The following is a 16,000-nucleotide window of genomic DNA, read 5'->3' on the forward strand; positions in this document are numbered from 1 at the left end:
CTTTCTGAGCCTCGGCGCTTTCCGTTTCAGGTGACTCCCATTTCCACACTGACAGCGCTTCACTCACAGCTACGAGCTCGTCTGTGGAGAGAGAGAGAGAGAGAGCAGCTAGCTGACGCAGCAGCAGCAGCATCTAGCAACACTTAGCGGGTCCGTAGAAAACTGGGTGTGAGTCTCCCCCCTTAGCCTTTGGTGATTATTATTGTTTACAATGAAGAAATTAAAAGGGCCCACATCCTGACGTCCGCTCTCTGGCCCCTGACGGTCTTGCGGCGGCGTCGATGACTGACATGGACGCTTGTGACAATAAGGTACAATAAAGAGTGATTTCTCGTTTTGTTTGTGTTAAGCCCCACGAAAAGAAGGGCCCCAAAAATCTGAATCACGTTATTCAAAAACTATTTCTTCTGTTGCTGTACCATTTTAAGTGCGACGTTGTTTGGCTGGTGACTTGAGCTATGTGGAGTAATTCAGTACGGGAGTGTTTTAAGTGTTTTTGTGAGGAGAAGCAGCAGCGATGCAAACACGTATCTCATAGCTAGTGAGCTAACGTGAAGACAGCTAACGGTAACCTCAGCTTTATTACAAAACAAAACCGTGTGTGCATTTCGCATCTTTTTTTTTTTTAGTCGATTTTGCAAGTGTTTTTAGATTGTGTAGCAATACGACGTAGATTTACGTCAATGACAGTGTTCGTGTTTAATAATCCAGAAACGCAGTTTTACTTGCTTCGTACTTGCTCGGTTCGCTTTGCTAAAGCTAAAAAAAAAAAAAAAAAAAAAATGTCTCAGCTGTCAATCGACGCCGCTTGTCATTTTTTTAGTTCGAGCCACAGAAACAGCCAGCTGTGTTATTTTTATACATTTTGTGTGGATAGAAGTTGTAGAGAAAGGCTATGCAAAATGCTTCAGTCAGGTTAGGGATGTGTGAATGAGTGTTGTTGTCAGGAGAGGTATGTTGGAGAGTGTTTGTCAATAAGAGGATTGACTGGTTCTTCTGCATGTATGGCATTCCTCTGACGGTGTTTGTAATGCAGAAAGTTGACTTTGGTTGGGTTTGGTTTTCCAATGCGTAATGCAAGGGACTTGACCTATAAGATTGTGGATTAAAACCACTGTGTCATCAGTTCAAATTTCCTGAATGATTCATCTTGTGATATGTAATCTAGTGCTGCTAGACTCGTGTTTTTGTTTCCTGAACCTTTTAAAAGCCTGCACATGTTTTTACTTCCTTTTAAAAGCCCATCTGCTACTTTTTCGAGAGCAACTGGTGTGAGAAGAAATGCTTACCAAAACAGAGGCTTTTGAGATCAGTTGCCCCGAGTCTTATCACTACCAGCTCTGTCATTGTGAATGAATGCACATCTGGATCTGACCTCATTGCCCTCTTGACAATCACAGCTATTCTCACTCAACCTCTCGCCCCCCAGCACTCACATACACAAAGACACACATGGTTGAATCAATAGATGGATCCTCTGAGCAGCTTTGTTTTCCTTCACGACTCTTTTTCAAAAAGCTGAATTTCTCTGCATCTGCTCAGAATTCAAGGTTGCAGAAGGCCTCCATGCTATAGCTTGCCGTGTAATTAGCTTATCTCGTTGCACTGTCCCCACTTTAGCCTCTCACACTTAATCCTATAACAACTCCCTATGCACCATACTGTGCTATCACACAGGTACTGTAGTCCTAAATCCTTACAGGCATATGGATCTTGGCATGAAGGCTGCTCTGCTCCCTAGCCGAACAGGATCCAGAAACCAGGACTTAGTTTAGATATGATGGGATGTATAAATTACCTAAAGAAAAGTGAGAGAGCCTCCCACAGACTGTAGCAGTGGGAGACAATAGCTGTCTGTTTGACATCCACTGGTTGCACTGATACTCTATTCATGCATCCGACCACTGTTTCAGAGATTTGAGCGGGTGTCTTTGTACTCTGAACCCTGTCAACTCTACTCATCCCCTGCAAAAATTAGCTGATTATTTTTATGGGACCTCTCGGACAGAGCTGCCACCCCAGGTTACAATCAGGATGAGAAAATTAGTACACGCCACCAGCAAAATGCTGGTTAAATGTAGAAGTGGCTTGAAGATCTTAGATGCAAATAACAATTAAGTTAATAATGAATGATCAAGTATGATGGTCCATGAGTGGCTGGTCAATTTGAACATTTATCTGTCCGTGTTTTGGGGATGCTTGAATTTAGAAAGTAGAGCACTTGTAAGATGTTTCAGGACGGCAATGTAGCGCAACAATGAAGGACTGCAAAAGAAAAACAACAATTTGGGTGTTTTGCTTGAAATTTGTTTTTGGAATTACCTTTTTTGCATAATAGCAATAACTACTTGAAATTTTAGAAAAGAACAGAACTTTATTTGTCCACAATGTGGAAAGTTGTCTTTGGCTTCTCAAAACCAAAAACATGAGAACAAAATAAACATTTCAGTTCAAATAAATTTTTTAACGAACACAGTATAAGAACTTCTAAATTAAGGTTTACTGCATTTAAAACCAGCCTTTTCTATCTGTAATCTAAAGCACACTAAAGATAGCATGTTTTGATAAGATAATATTTGCTTTAAATACATAAATGAGTCAAAGTAGGCCCTCCTGATGGTTGCTGTCATCTTTAAGTATATCCCTCCTTTCTGAGGCGGTGTCTGAAGTGGCAGAGGGAGCTTGAGAGTACTCAAGTGAGTCACTCCAAAACCTACTACCTGATGTCACTGACCTCTGATCTTTGGCCTCTTCATGGCCTGCTGTACCACTCCTTAACTGTAAAATGGTCTGTCTGATGACTGCATGTCTGTGTCATAAATCTCATGACCCATTACACTAAACGAAGAAAAGTAGAAGAACTGGAGTTAGGGCAGTGTTGCGCCATTATCTGCTGCATATGTCACATTTTTTCACCACAGCGCTTTATTTATTGGTATTTTAAGGTTTTATATTTATTGTGTTAGGTTGTCTACAGGAAATCACCATTTGTCTGAGAGCTCCTTTTTTTTTAACCTAAATATTCAAGCAAAGTGTTTGGTTGAGGGCTGTTTTTTTTTTACATGTTCACCAACAATGTCTTTGTTTTGTAAATGTTAAATCATACAACTATTATGAAAAATGGTACGACACTAGTGAGTGTACAGTTAACACCTCATAATAAGGTTGTGCCAGGTGTTCTGTTCCCGATTTGCATGTCATGGTATTTCTAGCCTCAAAAACCAGCTACACATGTTTTAAATGAAGTTTCTCCCTTTTGACATTTTGAGGTCAAGCATTTTATCTCATTGTATACCGTATTAATGAGAGACTGGTCATTATTTCTATTTTCTCTGCTGCTTATCCAGCTTAAGATTTCTTAGTCACATGAGAAATTGAGTGTCAAAATGGATGAAGACCTTTTTTTTTTTTTTATAAGTTGTTTATTTCTTTTAGATTGCCGGGTAATTATGTGTTATATCATTTTTGTACTGGAAATGTTTTAATGTCCTCTCCATATCTTAAGGCTCGATTGCTTGTTTTATTGCTCGTTCTAGATAGTCAAGACTGTAAACAAACAAGGAGAGTGTGATGGAATGCAGTGCTCAGCTATGATAACCACTAAATAAATGAAAGGTTGCTATAGTCCTGCTGGAGAACATGGACAGTTCACCCTCTGTCGGATCTCTGGTGAAAAAAGACGATATTTTTAAAATGCCATGGTATAGGCCCCGCTCGATACAATGAGCTACTACATTTGAGCTTGATAGGATATTTCTGCTCTTAGGTGTTGATTGTTTTCTCGCTTATTAGGATGTGTCATGTAGTTAATTTGCTGCTGATGCTCAAAGTGTGACAGTTTGTCTCCACATCTCTTTTTGTGCAGGATGTGAAGCTTTCAGCCGAAGTGGAACCGTTCATCCCACAGAAGAAAGGTCTCGACGGAGCCCTTGTCAGCATGAGTCTATCTGGAGATGCAGGTGGAGGAGGAGGCGGTGGAGGTATAGGGGGAGGCGGCGGAGGGGTGGAAACCACTCCCATACCCAGCTACCTCATCACCTGTTACCCCTTTGTCCAGGAGAACCAACCCAACAGGTACTGTAGCAGTGGAGGGAGATTTGATAATGGTTGCCACTCTAAAGGTTGTGGCTTCAATCCTGTGTAACTCTTGAGTAATGGCACCAGTGGTTTAGGTCCATGATAATTATGGTATTTTCCTTTTGCTTTCAACTTTGGCTAAACATTTTTTACTTTCCTTTGGCACTGTGGAAATTATAGTGTTCCAGTTGTGAACTGCCCAAGAAAAAACTTCCCCTCTTCTGAACCTTTTTCTATTTTCAGAATAGCTCATTCACCACAATGCTTACAGCAATAAGAAGCGAACACCATGTCCCTAATGTTGTGCTTCACAAACAAGATTTGGATCAGTTCCTTTAAACAGTGTGCTGAGTTAAAGCCATTAGATGCTCTGTAGTTTACGACTACTTAATTATGAATGGAAACCTCCCCTGAGTTACATAGTACACATGGAACCACAGGCTATGTTTCCAATGACTCTCTCTTTGTCCAGAGTGATCTGCTGTATCCTGCACACTTCCGTTCCTTTGTTTCCTTTCCCGGCTATTTGAATGCAAGGAAATGCACACTAGCTGTGAAAATATCATCGGGATCCTTATCAACATTTCTGCATACCATGCGCACACCACCAACAAACCAACCACATCATAACAGTGGAATTACTGATGTGTAACAGGGCATCACCCCTCTCCTGAGCCACTGTCTTTTAAAAGAAGATCGAGCTTAAAATCATTATTATTAAACACATGTTATCCAGCTACCTCTTGTATATAGAGCTTCATGTTACATAACTTACATGAAGCACCCCCTGCACTCTCACTACTGCACTAGTGTCTTACTGTTGAAACAATTACATTTCATAAATCAACTCTTTTTCTCTTTGTTATTTCACAGGCAACATCCCATGTATAATGGAGGGGAGCTGCGCTGGCAGCAGCCTAACCCCAGCCCTGGTGGTTCATACCTGGCCTACCCCATCTTGTCTTCCCCCCAGCCTCCTGTCTCCAATGACTACGCTTATTACCAGATTATGCCTGCTCCATGCCCACCTGTGATGGGCTTCTACCAGCCCTTCCCTGGCACATATGCAGGTCCAGTGCAAGCTGGAGTGGTCAACCCTGTCTCAGCAGATGTTGGAGAAAGACCATTGTCCCTTGGGCCGGCGTATGGGATGGCCAGTCAGAGGGGGAGAGGCATAGTCCGACCTAATCTTCTCCCAAAGGTACACAGCGTTTGTGTGATATTGTCACATCGATGTCATATATTGTTTGTATCTCTTCAAGATCTGTGTAAGCATGCCCTGCCTCTTTTTCTTTCTCCTACAGCAACAGTTGGGTGTGAGCCAGCCTCCAAGAGGTCGCCGGCCTCCAACCAGGAGTGTAGCTGTACAGAAAGAAGTGTGCACCTTTGGGCCAGATGGAAGGACAAAGACCGTCCTGCTGGTTGATGCAGCACAGCAGACGGGTAAGAAAACGTCAGAAATTATGAAAAACAAACTAAGATGCAAGACTTTGATTTAACAGAAAAATAGAATCAAACAACAGCCTTACCAACTGAAGATCAGAAGCTTGTCGGCTGTGGCCCTGGGAAAATTCTGAGTATAAATTGTGCTTGCCAAGAGTATGAGCCTATGTCAATGAAGATCTTTATTCCAGAGGCTTAAAGGAAGCTGAATTTAAGAACATTCAAGACCTTGTTAAAGAAGTCTGCTTTGCATATAAACAAGATTCTTTCCTGTCATTGAGGAAGCAGGACACAATGCTGGTAAACTGTGTCTGGTCCTACAGGTTTATGTGGATGATACTTGTGCTTCACTTCTGAAAAAACTGGAATGCAGAGTTTCCAGTTGGAGAGTTGAACATATGTGAAGCCCATAATGTTATCTTTACAAAGATAAGAAGTAGAGCCCGACCGATTAATCGGCCGGCCGATATTAGCATATCGCTTGGCTATCGGTATCGGCTAATTTTATCGCATTATGCGCTGATATTACTACATTTATTTACCAGTCAAATATAATTTCATTTGAGTACCGTTGTAATACACTAACAGTGTGCTATATGGATTATAACCATAGCATTATGTCCCTCTCTAGAGTGTCAGGTGGTGACACACGTACATGTGTAGTTACTTTTCAATTGAGTGACCATCTTGTCTACGTTATGCTGTACATCTTTTCCACAAGTGTTTGATAACTGCATTTGAGGGATTAATGAAAAAAATGTGTATATATATATAAAGTCTATCTCTACAGATTGAATTTAGATTTATACAGGCCGATATATCGGATATTTTCTCTCCCAAATATCGGTATCGGCCCCAAATTGGCTACTCATTTATGGTCAAATTTGATGTCACATAACATCATACGGGCAAGTCAAAGACATCACTGATTCTTCAACAGGATTTCATGATCCTTTTTTAATAGTACTTGTTGCCTAACGATGGTAGAAGTTCTATTACTCTCTTTATAAGACTGTGTAACAAGGACATCTAGTTCTCAGCTTTGCTTGTTTATCCCCAGATTTCCCAGGTGAAGTGTCAGGACGATGTGCTGCTGAGCGAGGTAGTCCCCTGTTGTGGAAAAACCGAACAAAGAGAAGAATGGCGTCTCATCCAGGTGAAAGCTACAACGAGCAGGGCACCAGTGAGGCAGATATAGACAGCGACAGCGGCTACTGCAGCCCCAAACACAACCAGGCAACTGGGGTAACACAACGACCAGCAGAAAATACAGCAGCACCACCAGTAAGTCAACGACTGATGCACAGCCAGGAGTTAGGTTTTTCTGCTGCATATTACAAGTTGGAAACAAAAGAAATGTCATACTACAATGCATGAAATGCTTTTTTTTACTGGTCTGTGTCATTATGTATAGGAAATGATGGTTTCAATGGGCAGATTGTAGCCATACTTCAGCAGTGTACTTAACTGCTTTGTGTGATATCTGTCATCTGTTTTAATCTATGGTCATGGCTGTGGTCATCTTGTAACAGTAGTAGAGGTCATAAACAAACAACTAAGACTTTCCCAACATACAAGACTTTGCTTGTGTAAAATACCTTTGACTACCTCTTGACTCTGTATTACAAGTTTTTATATTCCACAGATGTCTCAAAAAGTCTTTCATTTTTATTTGTTCCTCATGTTTTATAGGGAGTAGAAGCTGGTGTAATGACAGGTAAGTTTGAATCATCATGTTGAGCCATTCTGTTCCAATGTTAATGTTATGTGGCAAATTAATTGACATTGTTCATGTTTTTTGATGCACTAGCAGGTACCTGGGTAAATGTAGCCTCTCAAGCGAACCCAAAGCCATGGGGGGAAAGAAATGGCCAGTTTCACAGAGCAGATCAGAGGAAGAATCCTGAACAGAGGAACTTCTCACAGGTACGGTTTGTCCCCCCGGAGCAGACGCTTAGTGAAAGGCTGCTGTATGTCAGCAGAAAAGTCAAGGTTTAATAAAGTTAGCTTTTGAGTAAAGGACATGTCCTGTGAATCACACCAAAGCTTAGTCAGCAGCAGGTATATGAATATATTGTTGTTGTGTGAGATAATCTCCCTCCCAACAGCCAGAGCAGAGCCCACACATACTGTAGATGATGGTGTTTGGGAGGGAACAGAAAATGGACCAAGATAACAAAATAGCAGAGGTTTAGCAACAACTTAAAACAGAGGTATAAACATAATGCAAAGCCAGATAAGCAACAGAGCACAGGACGTATTGGGATAAACAATGTAATAGTCCCCAATGGATTTATCCTTTTTTGAGAAATGTCAAAAATCACATAGAATTACAATAACATGAATCATAATCTGGGAGCAAACATGAGAAGGGAACATATTATAAAAGGTTATGTAATTCTCGTCCTCCATCTTCACCTCACTAAACTAAACTAAACTATTGAATAGTGGTAAAATTCCTGATTCCTCTGCTTTGTGTCTTTTTCTTAATCTCAGGATTTCCATAGTGGCTACCCAGCACGGGTGCCTCCCAACCAGTCAGAACAAAGGCTGCAGCCAGCAGTGAGCGCAGGCACTGAGCTCACCCCGGAGCCACTTTACTTTGAGGTGAGAGAAGATTTTCCTGTATGCTTCAATGTTGTACATGTGCAATGAATCACTGTCTCCCTTACATTTATTTTCAATTGATTATTTTCTTTTTTTCTGTATGTTTGTCAGGATGAAGAGGAGTTCCCAGATCTTGCCACAGGAGGAGCTGCTCAACGCACCAAACAAGAACCTGCTCCAGGCCAGACACACACACAACCTAAACTACCCAAAAACCTGGTAAGAGAAAGTGCCTGTTTGAAGGCTGTGTCTATAATTACATACAGTACACATTTTATTAAATATTTTAAATATGTTTTATCAAATCAATTTTTAATGATTCATTAAACTCCTATTCATAGCAGATTTGATAATATTTGACTAGGGTGCTTTCCAGAGTTTTTGCCTTTTCTGAATAATTTGCCACTTGTTTTCTTTTTTTCTGTCGTATATTAAACCAGAAAATCCCCCAAAATGCTTTCATCTACTTTAATTACTGCAGTAAAAAAGGCACTGAGCAATTTATCAAGTTTTGACCGATCCTTGTAGAGGCAGAGTTTTTTTTAGTTTTTTTTTACAAAAATAAACTGTTGTTTTGAGTGTTGAATGAGTAGCAATGTGTGTGACATTGTACAATACTGCTGTAAGACACATTAAGCAGCCATCTCTCTTTTTTCTCTTCTTGCATCACAGCTGGATAACCTACCAGAAAACTCGCCTATCAACATTGTGCAGACACCCATCCCCATCACTACCTCTGTTCCCAAGAGGGCCAAGAGCCAGAGGAAGAAGGCTCTAGCTGCTGCCTTGGCCACAGCACAGGAGTACTCTGAAATCAGCATGGAACAGAAGAAATTACAGGTATAAACCTGCACTATGTCTGCTGGTCATGTAGCCTGAGTATCTGTCTTCTACGATGTGTTCCGTCGCAGCAGTAATGTTGACCAATGAAAGCACAGACTGTTCTGCACATTTAGAAGTTACGAGCGTAAATAAACAAAATTGCAAAGCAAAATAAGACTGATGAAGTTTGTGCCACGAGATGGATCTTCTCTCCTGGAGTCTCCTGGCCCAGCCCCTCTTGCTTTCAACGTCATCATGTCGGTCATGATGATCAGTCAGTCATGTCTGTTGGTCAAGTGACAGCATGATTTTCTGGCTATCTGATCGCCTAATTTGACATAGTGACCATTGTAACACACACAAAGGTTGTGTAGTCTGACCTCGGAATTAGTCTGACCTTGTTCTGCCTGTTCTTTTACCGCCTGCAGGAGGTGGTCACCAAAGCAGCAGGGAAGAAGAGTAAAGCCTCTGTGGAGCTGGACCTGGGAGACATGCTGGCAGCTTTGGAGAAACATCAGCAGGCCATGAAGGCCAGACAACTCAACAATACCAAGCCACTGTCCTTCACAGGTATTTAGACATTCTGCAGTTGAAAAAAATACAACTTACATTTGACATTAAGACTACCATGCAGTGAAAAACAGTATTACATTTAGACTGTGACAGTGTCAATTCAACTCAATACTCTTCTTCGAGGCTATATTTCCTGTCATGATTAAGCACATTTCTTTACTATCTTTGTCTCACATTTAGAAAATGTCTGCTGTCTCCATTATTCCTCTTTCCAAACGTAACTTTATTGTTAAGCATCATTATTTCATAGGATTTGCCCCATGCCCTATAACATAGGTTTGCAGTGTTTTTGGTTGACGTTGCAGAAATTCTGGCAGAGATTTGAGCCTTTTTATGAATATCTTTATGATCTAATTAGACAATTGTTAAAAATGTAGTGATTATCAGAATGTATGACGCTTACATACAATATGGAGAATACCCACTGAGTGGCCTTACTGTGCACAATAATGTACATAATACCTGTACACTAACTTGAAGTCCTTCTGTGCAGTTGGAACGACGACTCCATTCCATGGTTCAGGCTCTTCCAATGTATCTTCGATGTTGAAGGGTCATCAGCAGCCATTCTCAGCCCAACACAATGCCCTGGATTCCACTGCTCCCCGTATAAAGAGAGGGAAGGAGAGAGAGATCCCCAAAGTTAAACGGCCGACAGCCCTTAAGAAGGTGAATGATTTCTGTTGAAGTTAATCATTTAAAATAGGTTGTAGTAGAATATTTTTTTGATATTTGAACCTACAAATATAAAGAGTCCCTGGTTTTGACATTCAATTTTTTGTTCTCTTTCCAAAGATAATCTTGAAGGAGCGTGAAGGAAAGAAAGGAAAAACGAGTGTAGAACAAGAGTCTTCAGGCCAGGAGGAACAGGGGGATGAGAGTCTTCATTTTACTGATGATCTTCCACGAGAGCCTGCCTCCCAAGAAGGTGAGGGTTATACAAATGTAGAAGAAAAAACACATTTAACTTGCCCACAAATGTATTTTCCAGCCTATGTTTTCTAAAGTTTATCTCGGGTCTGCTGTTTGTGTTACAGAAAATGGTCTAAGTGTGCCCAGCGATGCATCTCTCTCCCCAGCCAGTCAGAACTCTCCATACAGCATCACCCCTGTGTCTCAGGGTTCTCCAGCCAGCTCTGGCATTGGGAGTCCCATGGCTTCAAATGCAATCACTAAGATCCACAGCAGACGTTTCAGGGAGTAAGTACGCACTCTTAACCCACGTGAACAGGGAAACAAAACTGTTAAACATGAAAGACCTTTTGTAGGCATCTCTGGCATTAGAATTTTCCCAAAAATGCACAATGTGGTAACAAAAAATGTCTTGTCCTACCCCAAAATCACAAAGCCTTGGCTGCGAGAGTCGTGAACGGGTTTTTTAAGGGCGGGACTGTACAATAAAGAATTGTGGAGTACGGCACAGATGCCTCGCACATCTTCCCTTCTCAGCAAAATGTATGCCAGTGGTCACAAACACAGCTTTGTCTCTTCGTGTCGTCTGCTGTGGGCCTATTGTCTCAGCCCACTCTTCTCCAACAGATTTTGTACTTAAAGCTTCTAAAAGGCCTCTGTAGCTTAGCTCCAACCCTAGGGTCACTTGTTCCTCAGGCCACACTGTCAAACCTTAGATGGATATTTCATCAAACTTAAAAGTCACAGCAGGTCTGCATGCTATCTGACTACTTTTCTTTGATATGCTGACAGACTTAGGATCCAGACAAAAAGTCTTATAGCAAGAAAATTCAGGAGCACAAGCATGGCAAGCAAGCAGTTACACAATGTTTTCATGAACAGTGAGAGTCACACAAACAAAATACTTTGAGACTTACTCATTTCTTTCCTCATAGACTGCTTTGGTCTTTGTCCTTTACTGTTTGGTCGCCAAAATATTTCTGGGGGGAAGAAACATCAAATCATCATAATTTAGTAACCAAAACCAGAGATGTGTAGCACTTTCTTGAAACAGCTTTTTCAAGATTAATCACTTATCACATTGTGCATTTTGAAATTCATGTTGTGAAGCCACTCATCAGCATTGCTGCAACATTTTTTTGAACATCTGTACCTGTGATCTGTTCTCATCCTATTATTTGTTTATCACCTTTGCAGGTACTGTAATCAGGTTCTGAGTAAGGAGATAGACGAGAGCGTCACTATGCTGCTACAGGAACTAGTCCGCTTCCAGGAGCGGGTCTACCAGAAGGATCCCACCAAGGCCAAATCCAAACGCCGCCTGGTCATGGGTCTCAGAGAAGTCACCAAACACATGAAGTTGCACAAGATAAAGTGTGTGATCATATCTCCAAACTGTGAGAAGATCCAGGCCAAAGGTGAACATAAGCTCATTGATTTATATTTTTACAATGTAAAGAATGATGAAGTGAAACGTGTGTGACGATTCCTCATAGTGATGGATTATGGATGGAGTATTAACACCTAAATCTGAAGCGCTTCTCTGCGCCATGAAGCTTTACAACCACTTTCATCTTAATTTGAGATGATCAGCCCTGACTTTACTGTATTGACTGGTAACAGAGTTCACAAAGAAAGATTATAGAACTACTTTTCACCAGGTGGCCAGAATTATGATAGTAACAAGTTTGCAACTTAGTAGTCCAAATGTTGTTACCTTAATCACAGGTTTATGCACTGTTGTGTTCAAGGTATTTGTAGATATTTTCTATTCTCTCTGTGAATATATTTAATTGGTTTCTACAATTGGGTCTCTCTTTATTGCCTTGTTTCAGGTGGTTTGGATGAAGCTTTATATAATGTGATTGCCATGGCAAGGGAGCAGGAGATCCCTTTTGTTTTTGCCTTGGGCAGAAAAGCTCTTGGACGCTGTGTGAACAAACTAGTGCCCGTTAGTGTGGTTGGCATTTTCAACTATTCTGGAGCTGAGGTAAGGCGCTCCTTCTTCACACAACCCCTTTGCTTGTTATACTCCCATTAGTATTTTGTCTATTTATCTTGGCAGCATGTTTTATATGTCTCTACCGCTTTTTTGCCTTTTACTAACTTGATTAAATCCCTCCTTCAGGGTCTTTTCAACCGTTTGGTGTCTCTGACAGAAGAGGCTAGAAAGGCCTACAAGGACATGGTGTCAGCTCTGGAGCAGGAGCAGGCTGAGGAAGCTATGAAAAACGACAAGAAAGTCCCGCACCACATGGGACACACCCGCAACCACTCTGCTGCTTCTGCTATCTCCTTCTGCTCCATCTTCTCTGAACCTATCTCAGAGGTCAATGAAAAAGAGTATGGTAAGAAAGCACATTTCAGGCTCTCTGCTTTTTCTGCAAGTCCTAATTGTGTAGGGTTTTCTGTTGTCTGTGGGGAAAGCAGTACTCAGTATTCTGTAGTACCACGTATTTCTTATAGTATTGTGTCAATTTTCATGTAGAAGCTTAAGGAGGGAGAGGTGTATTTAATTTTTTTAGGTACTCTGATTGATTAATCCACAGGATTGTGAGATGATTAATGGGGGAGAAAATCTGGATACATTTTTTGTGGACTCTTCCTTAACCTTTTTTTTGTTTGATAATTTTCTGTTGTGCAAAAATTGCAATTATATCTTATGAACTTATTTTGGGTAGAATTAGGAAGTTTCTGATAGGAGGCTGATCCTATAGGAAGTTTTATCAACATTGCACAGAAATACAGACCTTAAACTACTTAGGTACTTTCTTTCACATTTTTTAATGTGCAAAACAAATATATTATTTCTTTCAGAGACAAATTGGAGGAGTATGGTGGAGTCTTCAGATGCCCTGGAGCCTGTAGAGGCTGAGCCAAGCCGCCCTGCACCCTCCACAGCTGCCCAGAAAGACACTGAGGCTGTAACAGCCACCACTAACACTGCCCCAACCGGATCATCTGTTCCGCAGCCCAGGACGGGGCCTCCTGCACAGGGTCCCGGTGACAGAGATGAGGTCCGGGTCGATGACAGGCTGGAGCTGGCCTCTCAGCAAAGCACCGAGACGGGCTCCCTTGACGGGAGCTGCAGGGGCCCGCTGAACTCCTCCATCACCTCCACCACCTCAACCCTTGTCCCCGGAATGCTGGAGGAGGCAGAGGAGGAGGACGAGGAAGAGGAGGACTACACTCCCGAACCTATTTCCGTAGAGGTGCCAACCCTTAGCAGCCGCATCGAATCATGGGTGTCAAAGACCCTGGAGAACCTGCAGCTGGGAAAGAGTCAGGAAAGTACAGAAGAGGAGGAGGAGGAGGAGGAAGAGGAGGAAGACGATGAGGAGGAGAGAGTGCAGAGTGAGGATGAGGAGGACATTGATTCAGTGGACATTACAGAGACGATGGTGGAGGGTAAAGAGCAGGTGGAAGCTAAGAAGATTGCAGGTTGATATCCTCTCTCTTCCTCTGTTCTGACATGTACTCATTCCCTGTCGCTCTCACACATCAATCCTTAAAGCAGCCAGCAGCTTTTCTCCTTCGTCTCTAACCTGACACCACATAATCTCAGGTATCAAACCAACTGACCAACAAAAACACGCAGACCATTAATTCATTACAGAGAAGTTTACCACCTTACACAGGATGACACACAACGACAACTAGCACAGTTTTAGAAGAAGAAATGAACATCTCTTATGAATAACGCTTATCTTGTCATTTAAAAGGTTGCCCTCACTCTTCGGCCCATAACCTGCTACACTTGAATTCAGAGGAAAGTTTTTGATTTTCCTCCTCCGAAGCTGAACTCTCTCAGAGTCAGGAACGTTTTTGGAGCAAGTGGGGAGCCCTTGAAAATGAGGATGAAGGTTGGAACCTTTCAGCTCCCATCTTACTTTATACAGAGCCTTGAAGGTTTACAGCTCTACAAGTATTTGTGTGCTCATGTCTGCTTGACAGGCACATCCTTTGCATTTGTTTTGCTGTGTTCATTAGCTTTATCTGTGTAAATAATGTGTGTTCTTATTTTCCACCTGACTGCTCCAAGAGGAAACGAGAGACATGCATTTCTTAATTATTGGGTGGTCTATATTTAGTTACAGTGTCAGGTGTTCTTCTGTGTTTCTAACAAAACCACTCCCACCTGTCGGTCTTCAGAGTTTGTTTTCAATGTTCAAATAATAAGTGGCCCATTCTGTATATTCAGATGATTCAAACGACTTAACTTCTAAGAAGCAAAAACAAGCTGTGTGTATATAACCTAGTCTGTGTGTGCTTCTACTACAGTATATAATGGTTTGTCATATTGATCTTGCCCAGTGTGACTATTTGGGGTTCTTTTCTTCTGACATCATTTTGAGTTCGCGGGTAGTGTTTGTGCTTCATAAAAAAAAGATCTCCTGCTTTGTTTTCTGGTATTTGTTCCATGATAGTGGACTCTCAAGCTGTCTTGTCTGGTAATATCCTAACACCATTTTTTGTCAAATTTATCTTTGATAAGCTTGTCTGTGTGGCGTACAGAATTATGAAAATCTAAAAAGTGTAACAGGGTTCTTTAGTTGTTTTTACCAGTGTTGACTCTTCTTCCTTCAAAATAATAAACCGAAGATGACAAGCAGGTGTTTACTAGCCAGTTATCATGAGGTTTGACGATACTCAAGTTTACAAAACGTGAAACATGTTTGTTTAAACTTGAAGTCAGTCCTAGTTGAGCTCCTCTACATTTTATAAATAGGCTTTGTGGGCACTGAGCTACAGCTGCCTGTCTGAACTCCGTTCACCACAGCTGAGAGACTCCGTCATTGGAGCAGAGTCACCACTGAAGTCAAACGAGTCGTCACAAAGTCATGCACACATTAATGAGAAACCTTTGTAAATACAAGTGTACAAAGAGATTTTGATTTTGCATTGTATTTAAAATAAAATCCAATCATCCTGTTCTTAAAGCCATTTGATAGTTTTAACATTCAAACAGTTGGAATCCAATTTTGATAATGGTATTTGATAGTGAACCCTTGTGAGATTTCAGCCAGTAGATGGTGATGCAGTTAGTAAATGCAGTAAGTCGGGCTGTATGCAATGTGAAGCCCTCATATGGGAGACGACGGCGTACTTGATATCATACTTGGGATTCTGAATGTGTTTCTAGTTTGATAAAAGGTACTCTGTGTAGGCTTTTTGTTGCTATGACTTCCATCAGTGTTTGAAGTATGTTAATTGACAGAGAGTGTGTTTTTTGCACTATGTAAATACGTAATGGTAAAGGTCTTGTAACTAATGTGAACAAAACAAAAAACAAAAAAACGGTTCAATGAAGTACTTTTTTCAGCGTGTTCCTCGTCTTTCTATGGATATTTAAGACCGTCTCCTCCAGACTGTACATCACTAGCAACATTGTCAGAGGCTGTTTCTCATAATCCTGTTGTCACTCTTAACCTATATGAACTGATGATTAACATCATTAAAATGTTGTTTATGTAAATGACTTGAGTGATGCCTCTTTTTGTTTCTTCTGCAGCAACAACGAAAATGATTCTGATGCTTTTTGATGATGTATTTATCTTTTTAATAC

General features: G+C 41.2%; 1 protein-coding gene across 2 annotated transcripts; it reads left to right on the forward strand.

Annotated features, from left to right (window-relative positions):
* Positions 1–83: 83 nt before the first annotated feature.
* Positions 84–15,910, forward strand: secisbp2l (SECIS binding protein 2-like). 2 transcript variants are annotated; one of them, XM_061033827.1, is made up of 18 exons: positions 84–311; positions 3,866–4,074; positions 4,951–5,278; positions 5,382–5,520; positions 6,581–6,804; positions 7,213–7,237; positions 7,331–7,446; positions 8,017–8,127; positions 8,239–8,346; positions 8,800–8,967; positions 9,378–9,519; positions 10,016–10,191; positions 10,318–10,450; positions 10,560–10,722; positions 11,632–11,852; positions 12,270–12,424; positions 12,563–12,782; positions 13,252–15,910. In XM_061033827.1, the coding sequence occupies exons 1-18, from the start codon at positions 282–284 to the stop codon at positions 13,878–13,880; spliced, it is 3,297 nt and encodes a 1,098-aa protein (XP_060889810.1). In that variant the 5' UTR covers positions 84–281; the 3' UTR covers positions 13,881–15,910. The 2 variants fall into 2 exon arrangements, with proteins under 2 accessions (XP_060889810.1, XP_060889820.1); XM_061033837.1 differs by having other exon boundaries at positions 7,334–7,446.
* Positions 15,911–16,000: the final 90 nt, after the last annotated feature.

Source organism: Labrus mixtus, chromosome 1 (genome assembly GCF_963584025.1).
Source record: "Labrus mixtus chromosome 1, fLabMix1.1, whole genome shotgun sequence".
Lineage (NCBI taxonomy): Eukaryota > Metazoa > Chordata > Actinopteri > Labriformes > Labridae > Labrus > Labrus mixtus.